At 56.6% G+C, this 15,241-nt stretch overlaps 1 protein-coding gene across 4 annotated transcripts; it reads right to left on the reverse strand.

Moving 5' to 3' along the window:
- Positions 1 to 1,080: 1,080 nt before the first annotated feature.
- On the reverse strand, positions 1,081 to 10,860 carry DNAJC27 (DnaJ heat shock protein family (Hsp40) member C27). 4 transcript variants are annotated; one of them, XM_080388446.1, is made up of 9 exons: positions 10,588 to 10,860; positions 9,046 to 9,159; positions 8,730 to 8,812; positions 8,129 to 8,198; positions 6,221 to 6,385; positions 5,640 to 5,762; positions 4,913 to 5,073; positions 3,429 to 3,557; positions 1,081 to 3,309 (listed from the first exon to the last, which is right to left on the reverse strand). In XM_080388446.1, the coding sequence occupies exons 1-9, from the start codon at positions 10,672 to 10,674 to the stop codon at positions 3,255 to 3,257; spliced, it is 987 nt and encodes a 328-aa protein (XP_080244572.1). In that variant the 5' UTR covers positions 10,675 to 10,860; the 3' UTR covers positions 1,081 to 3,254. The 4 variants fall into 4 exon arrangements, with proteins under 4 accessions (XP_080244572.1, XP_080244571.1, XP_080244573.1 ...); XM_080388445.1 differs by having other exon boundaries at positions 1,081 to 3,320; XM_080388447.1 differs by having other exon boundaries at positions 1,081 to 3,320; positions 9,046 to 9,102; positions 10,588 to 10,849.
- Positions 10,861 to 15,241: the final 4,381 nt, after the last annotated feature.

Here is a 15,241-nt window from a genome sequence, read left to right on the forward strand (position 1 = left end):
TAATACCAAAAGGAGAACGCCAAAGCCACAGGTCCCCCGAGGTTTGGGGCATGCTTGGCAGCACTCCCAACTGCCGCAGCGCAAGAGCAGCACAGGCAGAGTGTGGGCAAGGGCTTGGGCTGCCCAGGCTTGTGCGTGCCTCTGCCAGCAAGGGACAGGGACAGAGCCCTGGCCGTCCATCCTGGGACATGGGGACCCCAGGCCAACCCATCCCAGGTTGGCCACGGGCAGGGAGCCCTGGCGAGGAAGGTTAACTGGTCCCAAGGCCAACGAAACTGAAGGCCAGCAGCAGTTTGTGAATGTCAGGAAAGGATGTGTCCCCCCTGGCCCTGCCTGGCACGTCACAGGGTGTGCCAGCCTGGAGCAGCAGCCAGGAGCAAACCGTGGCTGTCAGGCACAGGGCCAGGCCAGAAATCCTCACGTCCCCCCCAGCGTGCCAGCTCCGCTGCGTGCTGGGCAGCAGGCAAAGCGCAGGCAGGCACTGCCCCTGGGCACGGGGAGGGAGGCCTGCCCTTCCACGGGTCTTCAGAGGTGGCTCCTGGTTGCATTTCTGGATGCTGAACAGGAAAGCCCCTTTGTGTGGGATCAGGATCCCAGTACTTTCATTGCAGGAGGGACACTCCAGCAGCAGGACTTGCTCTTTGTACGAGGCAGGAGGATGTGGGACTCCTAGGCCAGAGACAGAGCCTGGGTGGTGGCAGCCTTGCTGGAGGCATCTGGAGCTTACGGTCCTGACAGACGGCACGGAGGAAGCACCCTACCAGGGCCGTTGGTGTGGAGGTGTGTGTGCACGGAGCAAGGACGGAGCTACCCCTCTGCCTCTGGGTCCCCTGACTAGAGCCAGGCCTCACAGCGGCTGGGTGCAGCCCACATCACATCCCTGTGGGACTCCTGGGGCTGCACTGGTCCCTTACCCAGTGCCCACTCCCGCGGAGTTGATTCACAACCTCCATCATCACCCTCGAGGGCAGCTCTTCATCACCAGCCTCGGCCATACCCAGCTGGGGAGGAGAGAAATGAGTCAAAGGGCAATTAAACATTAACAGCAGGCAGTCGCCACAGCAGGACAGCTCACAGGGCTTCCTTTGTTCCAAAGGGGGATTTAATTTATAAAAATAACAGAACTCAGAAGGTCACCAGAATCACTAGACGTGACATGCGCGTGTGATCGTCTCTGAACATCCAGTCCGCTCTGTAAACAGACAGGAGAAACCCCAAGACCTGTGGCCAGTCACCTGAGGAGCAAACAGGAGGGACCACGCGTGGCACAACAGACCTGGAGAGCCCCTGAGCAGCAGGAACCGAGGAAGCCTTTTGGTTACTCCAGCCACTAGGATCTCACCCTCAAAGTGAAGTGCACCATTCAGCAACAGGATTACTTACCCTCCTCAATGGAAAAAAAAATACAGAGCAACAGGTTTGAGGCCAGAATTAAGTAGTTTCCTCCACTAGACAAGAGGGGAGGTTTCCGGTGAACTCCACAGCGTTATAAAATGTGCAAAATAAGACCCCATCAGCGTACCTTGCCACAGCTCCAACGCCTGCCCTGCTGACCTCCCCCAGCCCACCTTTTTGTGTATCTAGGAGAGGAAAAATATTTTAAACATTAACCTTTTGTAGCAACATCTCCCCTTGGTTATTTCTACACCAGAGGAGTAAAAAGTGCTTCCCAGCAGGATAGCTTATTTCTTCTTCCCAGCAACCCAGCACCAAAAAACAGAGCAGGAGCAAAACAACACTGGCTTTAAAGTCCCTTAATGCTTGCTGCCAAAAAGGGGGAGGATCTACTGTTGATTTATGATCTATTTTGAAAGGGAAACACAGAAAAGCTGCCTTGAAGAGGAAAAAAAAATAAAATATTGCACTGAACACAGGAGAAAACACTTTCAAACAGGATACCTGTGGGGTGGGGTAAGGATGCCTGTGCACACACTCAGTGGCTTCCACTTCGTACCTTAGTGTCCTGACCTTCCCTGCCCAAGTCATACAGCAGCAAGGAAGTAAAACTGGGTCCTGACAAAACCACGGGGGCCCAAGGAACCTCCTGCTTGGTCTACCCTAAGAGCCTAGCAGACCACCACAGCTCCAAGCCCCCTCAGGATCACAACAGCCAGATCTCAAGCCTCTGCAAGCACCTGCTGGGGTGACCAGCAACGCTCCCCTCTAAATCAACAAGACTCTTCGAAGGGCAGAGCAGCTGTGACCAGGAGGGAGCAACCTGCACCCACCTGCTGATCAGCAACCCATAATAACTAGCAAAGCAGGGCAATCGCTGCTGCTGTGAGAGAGGGTTGGGGGAGAACATGCCCCTTCCACCACTCACCTAACCAGAGCGCACTGTGGGGCCAAGCGAGCAGACTGCAGGCACCCATGGAGCTCTGTGGTGTGGCTGAAGCTCAGGAGACAAGATTGGCCGAGGGCGGGAAGGGCAGAGCTGACAGGCACCCATGCTGCAGGCTGAACTGCCTCCTCCTTGGGTCAGCACCCTCCTCTGGCCTGCAAACAGCCAGGGCCACCCACGCCTGAGGACAGTCCCCCAAGGGGCACAGTGGCACCTACCCAGAGCTTGCCAGTGTGGTGTGAGCAGAGGGCCGGGAGAGAAGGAGCACACAGCCTGAGGGACTGCAGCCCTAAGGGCTCTTCCCAACGAGCTGAGCTCAGGGAGACGGAAGGAGGTGGTGGCAGGAGACTGGGCTGTGATAATGGGGCGAGTGCCTGGGGGAGAGCCCTAGTCCTGCCAAAGCGACCATTACTGGCACCACAACAGGTTGAGGAGGAAGGGGAAAAGGACGCTCTTGGAGTTGGTTTCTCCCTGCAGTACCAGAGAAGTTTCCTCAAGCAACCTGCCCTCCCCACTGCCAAAAGCAGCATCGTTGGGTGTCAGCTGGAAGGAGCCGGCTTTGCTCGGCACGCTGAACCGCTCCGGTGCTCGGCAGTGCCTCTGTGGCTTCCCACATGGGCAGCCTTGCAGAGGCCGCTCTAGGATAACCCAGGACTAGTAACTCACTGCCCTCCTGGGCATCCTCCACCCATGACACCAACGTTTTCAGGCACAGAAGTTTTCGGGTCAGAGCTTGCTCTGCCCTCGCTGCACCCACAGGTTAGAGCCACATCCAAACCCCTCCACAGCTGGTAAACTCCTGGGAGGTGTAACACAGCTGGGAAGGTGGGGACTTCACTGCTTTCAGCACTTACCGCCAACCACGACCTGGGGCCATGGATGCAGGGAGGGCTCTGGGGTCCCTCTCCCCTCCTCAGCACATCACAAATGCACTGCAGTCCTGTTCCCATGGCTGGTGCTGGAAGCATCTGTGCCCACGCTAGCGGTAAATGTGAGGAGGAAAGAGGTGCCCCACAGCCGTACAGCTGCCTGGGAGCTAGCTCGGAGGAGGGGAAGGTTTTCAGCTCTGAGTGGTTCTATTCCCTACTTTATGTTTTTGAGAAGCACGGTCCGGGCGTTCACCACTGCTTTGAAGGCGTCCTCGCTGCCAGGAGCCACACACTTATCGGGGTGGAGCAGCACAGCCAGCTTCCGATAGGCTTTGTTCACTTCATCCCTAGGAGACACACGACAAGAGTGAAGGGACCCATAAGACACACAGCCTGGCCCAGCTGAGCTCCCACTATGCTCAACAGCCCTGTGCAGACACTTTTGAACCCTTCTGTTTCTTGCATTAAGGACCTCCAAGCTTTGGAGGTGGTACTACAGAGAAAGAGCTGCAGAAAAGCACACGGGACACTTCTTGGTGTTGCACGAGCAGAAAAGGGGGAGAACCCCTCTCCTGGGGCAGATATAACCTCTCTACCATGGGACTGCGCCAGCACAAATGCTCCCATCATGCCAGACACGTGCCTGTGACACGTGCCATGGTGTGCTGAGTCTCTGGCACCGCAAGAGCAGAAAGCTGGGAGACAGCGTGGGGGCACACGCACCCTGACTCAGCTTCGCATCAAACCGCCTACGCACTCCGGTGAAGGCATTGCACATCACTTCAGCCCTTTAAGCCTGGGGTGTCTGGTCCAAGGCAGACATCTCGGCTCCAGCTGCAGGCCATGGAGAGATAGGGGCACCTCTTCACAGAGGCGACTCTGTCTCTTCCATCTGCGCTGTGATTGCCAGCACAAACTGCCCTGCAGAGCTGCTGCTCTCTCCCTGTGGATGAGAGGGGGCTGGAGGAGGGGTTAGGCTCAACACCTACATTTCCGAGAGCCAACGGGAGGACGTACGAGTCCCGAATGATATAATCTAATGATAAAATCTACTTTCCAGCCCCTTCGCAAGGAGTACACAAGGGTGGTCCTCGCACTTCAGAGAGAATAAAGTAAAGGATTGCTCTGGGAGCTTGTTTTAGCTGCCCAAGTCATACAGCAGAACGGGGAGATTCAATATCCAACCTCTTACACAGGCAATGACCAATTCCACCTGGCTAGAGGTCCTCTGAGGAAAACAAAGAGAAAGCTTGTCTTGTGGGAGTAGTTTCCAGGTGGAAGAACTGTAACATAAATCCCTTTTTGCTAATGTGGGCAGCAGCCTCAAAGCTGCCTTAAAACTCCTCTAGATGTGGTGAGCAAGGAAAGGAAAGCTGGAGCTGCTCCAAACACGTCTGGCCAGAGACGGCTCAGCCTGGAGGCAGGGTGTAAGGCCAGGCAGCCAGCAGGGCTGAAGTTCTTGCATTCATCATTCCCCCCTTGCCTCCAGCCTGGCTCGTCTGCTAAAAGGGCAAATTTGGTGCTCAGGACCAAGGGTTTATTCTGCATTGCCGCAATTTTGTGACTAGATGCTTATGCCCAGATGCTATATAAACCGAGGTGAGCTTAGCAGCAGGCAGGTCACTAAATGATCACAGATCCAACTAGCCTGCCAGGTCAGACAGATGACAGACAGCCAGGCACATGCTGAAGTCTCCCTCACCTTGTGGCTCCGGGTTTGACCCCCAGCATGTCCCAGCTGTCCTTGCTGTTGCGGATCCTGCGAATGGCATCTGCCTGCTCTTTGGTGAAGCCAACTCCCATGCTGGAAGGAGGGCGTTTCCCACCGTTGTCACACAGGTCAATGATGGCAGAGTAGAAAGTCTGAGGACACGGGAAGGAGTTAGCAGGAAGGAACAGTCCCCAGAGGTGGTGGCATTGCATAGGAGACCCCAGTGCCCTTGCTGGCTGCGGGCTCATGCTCCGAAGCATGGGGGAGCATTTGCACAACTGCTGAATGTTCACTGCCCACTGCCTGGGCCATGGGGCACTGACATACCCTAGTCTGGGGGCAATCCAGTCCTTGCAAGGGCCATGGGACAGACCCTCTGAGGAGGAGGCCAGGCTGCGCATTCACCTCAAACTCAGTTCAGCTCAGTGCTAGACCTGAACAGGTGACATGGGCATCCCTGCTTTATGTTTCCAGCAGCCTGGGGGATCATCAGCTCTGAGCAACACAATGCTAGGGCCAGCTCAGGACTGGAAGGATTAATACTGATCCTGAGCTAAACAGGTACGGCTTTCTCAGGGTGACATTTCACTGGGAAGACACCTCTGGGGCAGAGTTCCCAACAAGGTTTTGTGGGATCCAGGCAGTTCAGGGGATATCCTGCCAACAAATCCTGGCTCAGTGTGGTGTCTGTGCCCTCATCACCTTCATTACACCTTACCTGAAACATCTCGTTGATTCCTTCTCCCGTTTGTGCTGATGTCTCAAAGTAAAGAAAGCCCCGGCTCTCTGCCCAGAGCCGCCCCTCACTTTCATCTACGCTGCGGTGCTTGGTGCAGTCAATCTAGACCAGGAGAAAAGACAGAGATCAGAGCCCAGCCAGGGTCTGCAGCAGCAGCTGGAGGAACACAGCTTCAAGGCCGATCATCTAACAGTGGGTAAAGGTTCTGTCTGGCTGGAGAGGCTTTTTGCTTATCCTGAAGGAATGGAGGCAAGGTGGAAAGAAAGCACAGAAAATTCAAGTGAAAAGGCCTTTGAGATTTTACCTAGTCCAGAGACAGTGCAACATCTACTTGATCCCTTCCTCATGTGTGGCCACCACATTCTCAAAAACCCATTGAAATGTGGTCTCCAGTGCTTCCCACACACAGATCTGACTCTTAGAAAGTCTTCCCTACAACCAATAACATTTTCCTTGTTGCAGCTGGAGCTTAAAAGCTTGGGCTCAAGCTGGGAACACAGTGAGCCCTGAGGGCCAGAGATCAGGGCCACGCCGCAGCCTGGCTCACCCCTACAGCCCACCTTGTTCGCACAGACAACGAAGACAATGTTCTCCATGTTGCCATGGGGGCCCAGCTCCTGCTTCATCTCAGCCAGCCATGCATCCAGTGCATCAAAAGACTCCTTTTGTCCAACGTCGTAGACCAGGATGACCCCCTGTGTGTCCTTGTAAAACTCGTTCCTCACCTGTGGGGACAAAGGTAGGGCACTGGCACCAGCGATAGCCAGGCTGAGAGCACACAGCCTGGCAGATCTGGGTATCACCATTAACTTGGCACCTATCTGGTTCTGTGGTAAAAATCTCATCTCCACACAAACAGAATATCACAGAAAAAGACCTGGATCACAGGAAAAAGATGACACGAAGGACCTGGGAGTTCTGGTGGGCAGCAAGCTGCCCATGAGCCAGCAGTGTGTCCTTGTGGCCAAGGCGGCCGGTGGGATCCTGGGGTGCATGAAGAGAAGCGTGGGCAGCAAGTTGAAGGAGGTTGTCCTTCCACTCTGCTCTGCCCTGGTGAGGCTGCATCTGGAGTGCTGGGTCCAGTGCTGGGCTCCCCAGTTCCAAAGAGACAGGGAAATACTGAGAGGGGCCAGCAGAGGTGACCAAGCTGATGAGGGGCTGGAGCATCTCCCTGGTGAGGAAAGGCTGCGGGAGCTGGGGCTGTTCAGCCTGGGCAGGAGAAGGCTGAGAGGGGACCTGAGCGATGCACACAGGTACCTTAAGGGCCAGTGTCAGGGGGCCGGGGCCGGGCTCTTGTCAGCGGTGCCCAGCGACAGGACAAGGGGCAACGGGCACAAACTGCAGCACAGGGAGCTCCGTGGGGAGAGCAGGAAAAACCTCTTTCCCTTGAGGGTGACGGAGCACGGGGACAGGCTGCCCAGAGAGGCTGTGCAGTCTCCTTCTCTGGGGACGTCCAGAGCCCACCTGGATGCGATCCTGTGCAGCTGCTGTAGGAGAGCCTGCTTGAGCAGGGGGTGGGCTGCGTGGGCTCCAGAGGTCCCTGCCAACCCTGACCATGCTGTGATTCTTTGAAACAGGATAGACAGGGGAACCCATGTAACACCCTGACCACACTGTCCCCAGGCCCATCACAGGAGAGCAATTTGCCCATAAAAGATTCATCTTCACACGCACAAAAAAGCAGAGGCTCAAGGGCAGACAAGGTGTCAGACCGACTCCCGAGGAGACTAGAAGCTCTGGGAGTCAACCAAGAGACCCATTTGCATGTGTGTGTTTCCCTGTGTGTGAGGCAGTGGGACAGACTGAGGATCCAAGGCCAGCCACTGCATGTCTCAGCCCAGCTACTGGAGGAACCTGCAGGATATCTGTCCGTGCATGTGGGTGTGCATAATGGAGGATGTAGCCTCCAGGGCTTGTATGCCCAGGGCCAGCAACTGGGGAGACCGCGGATCCCCAGGACAGCTGCTGGAAGAGTGTCTAAGGCCAGATACAGGACAGTTATTTCTGATCAGCCAGAGAAGACACCAGGCCAGGATGAGGACACTGGTGCTGTTTGTGCCAGTGCTGGCTGTTCCTGTGTCGATTTGTACAGCCAGCCATGTTTAGACGTATATATGTCTTGTACAGGTGGGCCTGTGTGTGCCTACCAGGGATACACACTCAGCCTCACTACCGGTTGGACCTCAAAGCACGGACCTGCAGCAGCCTCATCTCTTTCAGGCTCCTGGATTCAGTAACCCCTAGCAGCACGGAGTCACTGCTCACAGAGAGGCAGCAGGGGTTTCCAGTGCTGGTCTGCATTAGGTATCCGTAGCAAGAAAGAAGGGGTTGTACTGCAGTGAAGAAATGTATTTTCAAGTTTCCCACCCCCAAACCCAATTTCAGGCAGATCTGAGGAAAGCTGATGGGTGCCAAACAGTTCTGAGACAGGTCAGCTGGTGTGCTGCCTGGAGCCGGGTCTGCCTTACCTCATAGAAGAACGGGTGTCCTGCCATGTCAAAGATGTTCACCTTAATCTCTCGGTCTCTGACCTGCACTCTGAAAGAGAGGTACGAAATGCTTGAGAAGGCTCTCCCTCAGCCCTTGTGCAGGCTGCGTCCCCACAGGAACACCCCTTATCTCTGCCAGCCCTCTGCAGAGAAAGAACTGGGTGACCAAGGGCAGAAACCTCAGTAAGTTCCAAGCACCTGGGTTTAATGGCCAGAAAACTGCCCCTTGAGCCAGGCAAACAAGGAAGAGACCACCAGCTCTGGATACAACATGGTAATGGGGAGCTATGCTAGCAGAGAAGACTCATTAGGCAGATTATCTTATTATTAAAGCAGAAATGCAGATTATGCTATGGAAACTAAGCAGTCTTGGCAGAGCCAAGTACACCTGGCTCAAGGCAGTGTGGCCACTCAGGAGCTGCAGGAGATGAGACAGCCCCACTGCTGTCTCCCCGGTGGTCAGCAGCTCCCACAGCAGACACCTCACCCAGGCCCTGGCAGACCCACGCCTGCCATCTGTGACAGCACAGTTCATCACATTCTCCCAGCACTTGCAGATCCTCACCGTGAAGGTACTTACTTTGTGACACCGTAGTCGATACCAATAGTCGCCAGGTATTTTGGAACAAACCTCTTCTCACAGTAACGCTTTATAATGCAGCTCTGGGAGAAAGGGAAAGGGGGTCTCAGCAGGATGGCACCATACACCGCAATATTCACATTAATAAGAAATTCACTGACAGCCCCCAGCCACCTGGATGGCTTCAGAGACATCAACTCTGCAGGAAGTCCCTAAACTAGCTAATTAACCCACAACCAAAGGACAAATCTTTACCAGGAACAGTTTTCTTTCTGCAAAACGCAGGAAAAGCCGCTGGGTGTCATTTATTCCTTACCTGTTTGGAGATCGGAGTGCCAAGAAACTGATTTATCCACATTCTGGTTTGTTCAGCCTGGAGAATAGAAGGTTCTGGGGAGACCTTAAAGCACCTTCCAGTACCTAGAGGGGCCTACAAGAAAGCTAGGGAGGGGCTTTGGGCAAGGGCATGTAGCGAAAGAAATTGTTTACTGTGAGGGCGGTGGGGCACCGGCACAGGCTGCCCAGAGCAGCTGTGGGTGCCCCATCCCTGGCAGCGTTCAAGGCCAGGCTGGATGGGCTTGGAGCAGCCTGGTCTAGTGGAAGGTGTCCCTGCCAGTGGCAGAGGGCTGGAACTAGGTGATCTTTAAGGTCCCTTCCCACCCAAACCATTCTGTGATTCTATGGCTCCTCTACAGAAAACATCCACCCTGGAGTAGCCGGGTGTTCATTGCCTGGGGGCAGTCAGCTCCCCAAAAGCCATGAAGAACACTCTGGCAGCCCAAGCAGGCAGCATGAGAAGCACATTCAGCCTCACACTAGGTCCCTCCAGCCTCCATTCTGCCCCTGACTGGCATAGATACTGTTTAGGGAGAGGAGGTAGCTGCTATCATCCATCAAGACATAAATATCGTAAGGATAAATGTCACTTGCCACCTCTTTGCCCACTCTGTCTGGCAAGATCCTTCTGGGTTTTCTTCCCACCAGTGAGGCATTTGTCTGCCCCAAGGGAGGCTTTGTGCCAGCAGCATAGTACAACTACATTGACTTAGCAAATAAAAAAAGGCAGCGCTTCAGAACAGAACCTATCTGGGAGAAGTAACACCCCAGAGAAGAGCTGGGTCACTACAGCAGGAGGAAGGGGGGTCCTGGGTGAACCCCTGATTAAAGCCAAACAGGGGAGGGGGTCTGGCAACCTCCGCATGCCCTGGAAGAAGGCACTAAGGGCTGGATCCATGCTTTCTGCCCTCAGGCGCTGCACTGTGGTATCTGCAGCTGGAGCGCGGTCACGAAGGCTCCCTCCCAGGGAAGCGTCCAGGGGAACGGCTGTTCCTTGGCAGCCAGATCACGGAGGGACCCACCTCAGACAGAGGGGAAACGCTCTGCGGCCCGCTGGGCCCACGGGGCAGGCCCCGAGCAGGACCGGGGGCCGCGCCCTGCCCACCGCCCGCCCGTGCCGTGCCGTGCCGGCGCGGCACGATGAGCCCCGCACTGGGCCTGCCCCGAGGGGGGCGGGTAAGCAGAGGCCCAGGGCACGGAGGAGGCCACTGAAAGCAGGGACCGCAGGCACCGCCATGACACCCGCCACCAGCTGCGCGCGAAGGCGTGCAGCCCCGCCCCTCCTCCCGCAGCCAATAAGACTCGGCGTTACGGCGCGCGGCCCCGCCCCAGCTGTCAATCCTCCGCTCGTCCCACCCTCCCACCTCGCAAAGCACGGAGCGGCCTGCTCCCGATTGGCTAGAGACCGGCACAGCCACCAATCCGCGCCCTCACGAGCAGCGCGGCCGCCTGTTTGCACCCGGCTGCCTATTGGATAGCTGGCCTGCCCGCCACCGCCCGCCCGCCAATCGCACCGCCTCACCTTGCCCACCTCCGCGTTGCCCATGGAGATGACTTTAACCCGCAGCGACTTGCGCGTCTCCTTCCGCTTCTGCGGATTCGCCTCCATGGCGGTGCGGGCTGGGGCGGTGCGGGCCGAGCCGCGCCGAGCTGAGGCGGCGGAACCAGGGTAGGAGCGCGGCGGCCCCAGGGCCGCCCCACCGCCCCGCGCCTCAGCTCGCGCGAGACTTCCGCCCGCCTCCCGCTCCGCAGCCCGACGTTCTCGCGAGATTTGGCGAGGAGGTTGGCGCGCGCCGCTCTGGCAGGAGCCGTCAACGCCCCGCAGGGGGCGCCAGAGCGGTGCGGTGGGGGCCGGGGCGCTGCCTGCCCTGCCCGCCCTGCCCGCACTGCCTGCCCTGCCCGCACTGCCCTGCCCGCGCTGCCTGCCCTGCCCTGCCTGCCCTGCCCTGCCCGCACTGCCTGCCCTGCCCTGCCTGCACTGCCCGCACTGCCTGCCCTGCCCGCACTGCCCTGCCTGCCCTGCCCTGCCCGCACTGCCCTGCCTGCCCTGCCCTGCCCGCACTGCCCGCCCAGCCTGCCCTGCCCGCCCTGCCCTGCCCGCCCTGCCCTGCCCGCACTGCCCTGCCCGCACTGCCTGCCCTGCCCTGCCCTGCCCGCACTGCCCGCCCAGCCTGCCCTGCCCGCCCTGCCCTGCCCGCCCTGCCCTGCCCGCACTGCCCTGCCCGCACTGCCTGCCCTGCCCTGCCCGCACTGCCCGCACTGCACTGCCCGCACTGCCCGCACTGCCTGCCCTGCCCTGCCTGCACTGCCTGCCCTGCCCCGTCCTGCCGTGCCCCGTCCTGTCCCTGCCCCTGCCCTGGTCCTGCCCCCGTCCTGCCCCTGTCCTGCCTGCCTTGCTCCTGCCCTGCCTGCCCCGTCCTGCCCCTGCCCCTGCCCTGGTCCTGCTCTGTCCTGCCCTGCCCCTGTCCTGCCTGTCCTGCCCCTCCTGCTCTCCCCCTGTCCTGTCCTGCCTGCAAAACCCCGCCCTGTCCCGCCCTGCCCTGCCCGTCCTGCGCACCCTGGGGGTTGGCAGTGAGGTGCTGTAGGAAGGGACAGACTGGTGGCCCTGCACGAGGCCTGCCCTCCACCTCTTTTTTCAGTAGGACGGGCCCTGGCCTGTGCCCCATCTCCAGGGGCTCAAAAGCAGCACCACGCAGCATTGTCCCGCCGGGCCCAGGCCCTCCTGCTGTCCTTGTGTGCTGAGCTGGCGGGGGCGGGGGGTGACCCCGGGGAGCCCCAGATGGAGCAGTTACACCGCCTGTTCCCTGGGACTTGCCACAGGGCTGTCCCCCCAGCCTGGGTCCCTGTAGGACTGAGAATGGGCCAGGCTGGGGAGGCTGGCCGGGGTGCAGCTCACAACCTTCCTGTGCAGGCTGGGATGGAAAATCCTGGTTCAGCCTCGGTTAGGAGCTGTTTGGGTTGGTGTTGAATCAGTTTTGGGGAGGGGAAAACGTGCCTTCTTCGAGGATGACCCCCTCGTGAAATAGGTTCACGAGGCAGGCAGCCTTAGGTGACACGAGAGCTGGCAGTGACCCCATGGCACCCTAGGACAGGGGTAGAGGGGCTCACCACGGAGCAGGGCCATGCACCGGGACCCTCGTGGCAAATAACATCCTTATCCGCTCCTTGCAGCCCAGGGAGATCCTGCCAGGAAGGAGAACCTTTGTGTTGTGCCTCAAAGACAAGGTCCCAGAAGGGGACACAGGGCTGGGAGTTTTGAGGCCATCTTCCCAGGGGGATCGCAGCTGCCCCTTGGCACAGAGATCCTCGGGCAGGGCCCACGTGGCTTGGGCATCTCTCAGCTCTCTGCAGACTTTGCTGTCAAGCTAGAGATGGACATGGGAGCAGGTTTTCTCAGCTGAGATGGTCTAAGCTTAGGGATCCTGTGACACCCCCCGCCATGTCCTGCTGGGAGCATGTGCCTGGCTGGCGAGAGGCCTCGCTGGAAGCGAGGGCGGCAGAAGTGGGTGTTGAGGAGGGGGTCACTAGCACGTGCTAAGGGCTAGGAATGCTGGCTATCAATACCTCAACACTTCTTCTGGCTTCCTCCTGACTGGCAACAAGAAGCTGCTTTTTGACAGGCCTGTTATGGGCTGTTTGGGATCTTCTGCCTCATTATCTGGTCTCATAAATCTTCGCCAAAAGAGCCCCTGCCATTATCCATCTCTGGGTGTTTTATGACCCCAGCTCTGTTCTTCATCTTCATGTCACCTTATCTTTAGCTTTGTTCTTCTTTGTTATCTTCAGCTTGTTCTTCATCTTCCCACTGTCTGGTGGCTTGATGAAACCAGGCACATGTCTCTGTGCCAATTTAAGCTGATTTCTTTAACCCTCCATTGATCCTATGCATCCATGTACAGACATTCCTGGTCAGATGGTTGTTATTGTTTCTTACAAGTCCATCTGGCAACTGATTTGGTGAATTCAGCCCTTCCTCCTTGAGATGCTGGTGAGGACATCTATGGGCAGCTCCTCGCCTTGGTCTGTGGCACTGTCCCCTCTCCCAAGTCATCAGAGACCCTATCTGCCCAGCAGCATCATAGGAATGGGCTTAGAATTCCCACTTCCATGCAGGAGGCAAGCACTGCCCTGCCCCCATCCCAGCAGCAGGGGAGAGATGAGCTTGGGGTTTTCTTTGCACAGTTCATCCTGGGCCAAGTGTGTCCTGTAGTTTATTTGGAAAACAGGAAAAAGGAAGAAGGTAATTTTCCCCCTCTCTTTGTTTTGCTACCAGCTAGAAAGCCCTCCGTGGGGTTTTCTCTGGGCTGGGAGGAAAAGAGCCCTGGGAGGACAAGGGGAGGTAGCTTAGCTCCGTGCCAACCTCCTCACCAAGTCTGGGCATCGTAAGGGCTTACAGCAGACCTGCTGACTTACAGGTTCGGGTCGTGGTAACAGACACCAGATCAGCAGCTTTAGGGGCAAACAATTTATTTCTAAGAAACAGTACAGTAATAAATACAGATCAGTAGCGCAATTAGCCAGGTTATAATGACAGCAAATCCAATAATTCACTAATACGGGGCTAGACTCAATATCCGGGTGTGCGGAGACTTACACGACTGTGGATATCAGGCAGGCACGGAGCAGGGCATGGCTTCATCTCTGGACGAGCGACTTGGACCGACCGACCCGGCTTGGGTAATCCCAAATTCCCTGATGGAACTGTTCTTTTTAATTTTGTGTTGCAGAAGCACCGTTTGGGCTTGTTAACCCACCACCACATCTCACCTCTGCTCCCTTCCTGCGCCAGTTCTGGGGCCTGGAAATAATGTCTGAGGCAATGCTAGCCTTGCACATCACCCCTTGTTTGGTGGGGGAAAGGGTGACCACCTTGTCGTGGTGGTATTAGGCCAAGACTCATGTTGATGCCTCCCCCTTCTGCCCTTGGGGGTGTCAGGCACGGAGGGGAGTTTGGCCACGGAGTGATTAAGGGCTACACTGAGTCAAGACGGTGGTGCGCTGAGAAACCATCAGAATAGTGCTGGCTGAAAACCAAGTGCTGATACGTAACGAGGTGACTAAAACAAGTAAGAAATGGCTCAAAATAAGGGTAACGACGGGAGGATGAAGAAAGACATTGGATATTCCCCTAAGGGTGGGAGACAACCCTAAAGGGCATTCCCACCAGCTACATGTAACTGTTTTTTTTGAGCACATTCCAGGATTTGTGTGACCTGTGGTGGACAGGTATTAATGTTTATTGTGCCTGCTCCCTCCCCTGCTTCGGTAGTCAATGTAAGGCCACATGCTGCAAAAACTCTTCCATCAGAGATGAGAGGTGGGAGGGTATAGTTGACAAGCAATAATTGGGGCAGTATACTTAAAATCACATCCAGCTAAGGTACAGTTACAGATAGACAGATAAACTAATGTAGATAAAGTATACGTAGTGTCAATATCCACAAAAGAATATGAAGATTGTGAGTGTACACAACCATTCCTGCCACGCACAAGTGCTGTCCCAGCGTGTTTATTGGGTGCGTTATGAAATGATAGGATCCCTTGAGGGATTAGGGCACATATCGGAGGCTCTAAAGGGATTTCCTTCACACGCAAACCCCAGTCCTGGCTCAGGGATACATGCTTTGGTGTCTCCTGATCACCAGCCTTTCGTTCCCTGCTGACTCTGTAAGGAGATGTGAAGCTTTCGCAGTAAGGTGGTCACTGTGACTGGCTTGTTGGCCAGAACTGCATTTTTCCAAGAAAACTGGGTCTGTAAGATGGGTACGGTCCTTTGGAGATGTCTGTAGCCTGGGGGAATAGCAGTAGGTTGGACAGGGAGACCAAGGCTCTTTGCAGGGATGCAGGCAACACCATCTCCATTAGACCAACACCCGGACAAGGTGCTCCTTGGGTTGCCTGTGTCAGTGTGTCTGTGCTGAGCTTGGGTTGCTTGTGCAGGTGTAACCAATGTTTCTGGCTGGCAGAAGCTGCATTTTTCACCTCCGTGACTGAACTGGCCCTGCCACTGTCACCCTGCTGTGTTTGATGGTCTGGAGCAGCTGTGCATGAGGTGTGCACGTAAATCTGTGGTGGTGACAACCTTGCACGTGTCCCCTGGAGTGCTCCTGTGGCGTGCATAGCACCGCTGGGCTTGGGGAAAGAACCAGTGGTGTTTGGGCAGGAGAGGCAAAGCG

This window comes from Falco punctatus, assembly GCF_963210335.1.
Source record: "Falco punctatus genome assembly, chromosome: 5".
In the NCBI taxonomy this organism is placed as follows: Eukaryota; Metazoa; Chordata; class Aves; order Falconiformes; family Falconidae; genus Falco; species Falco punctatus.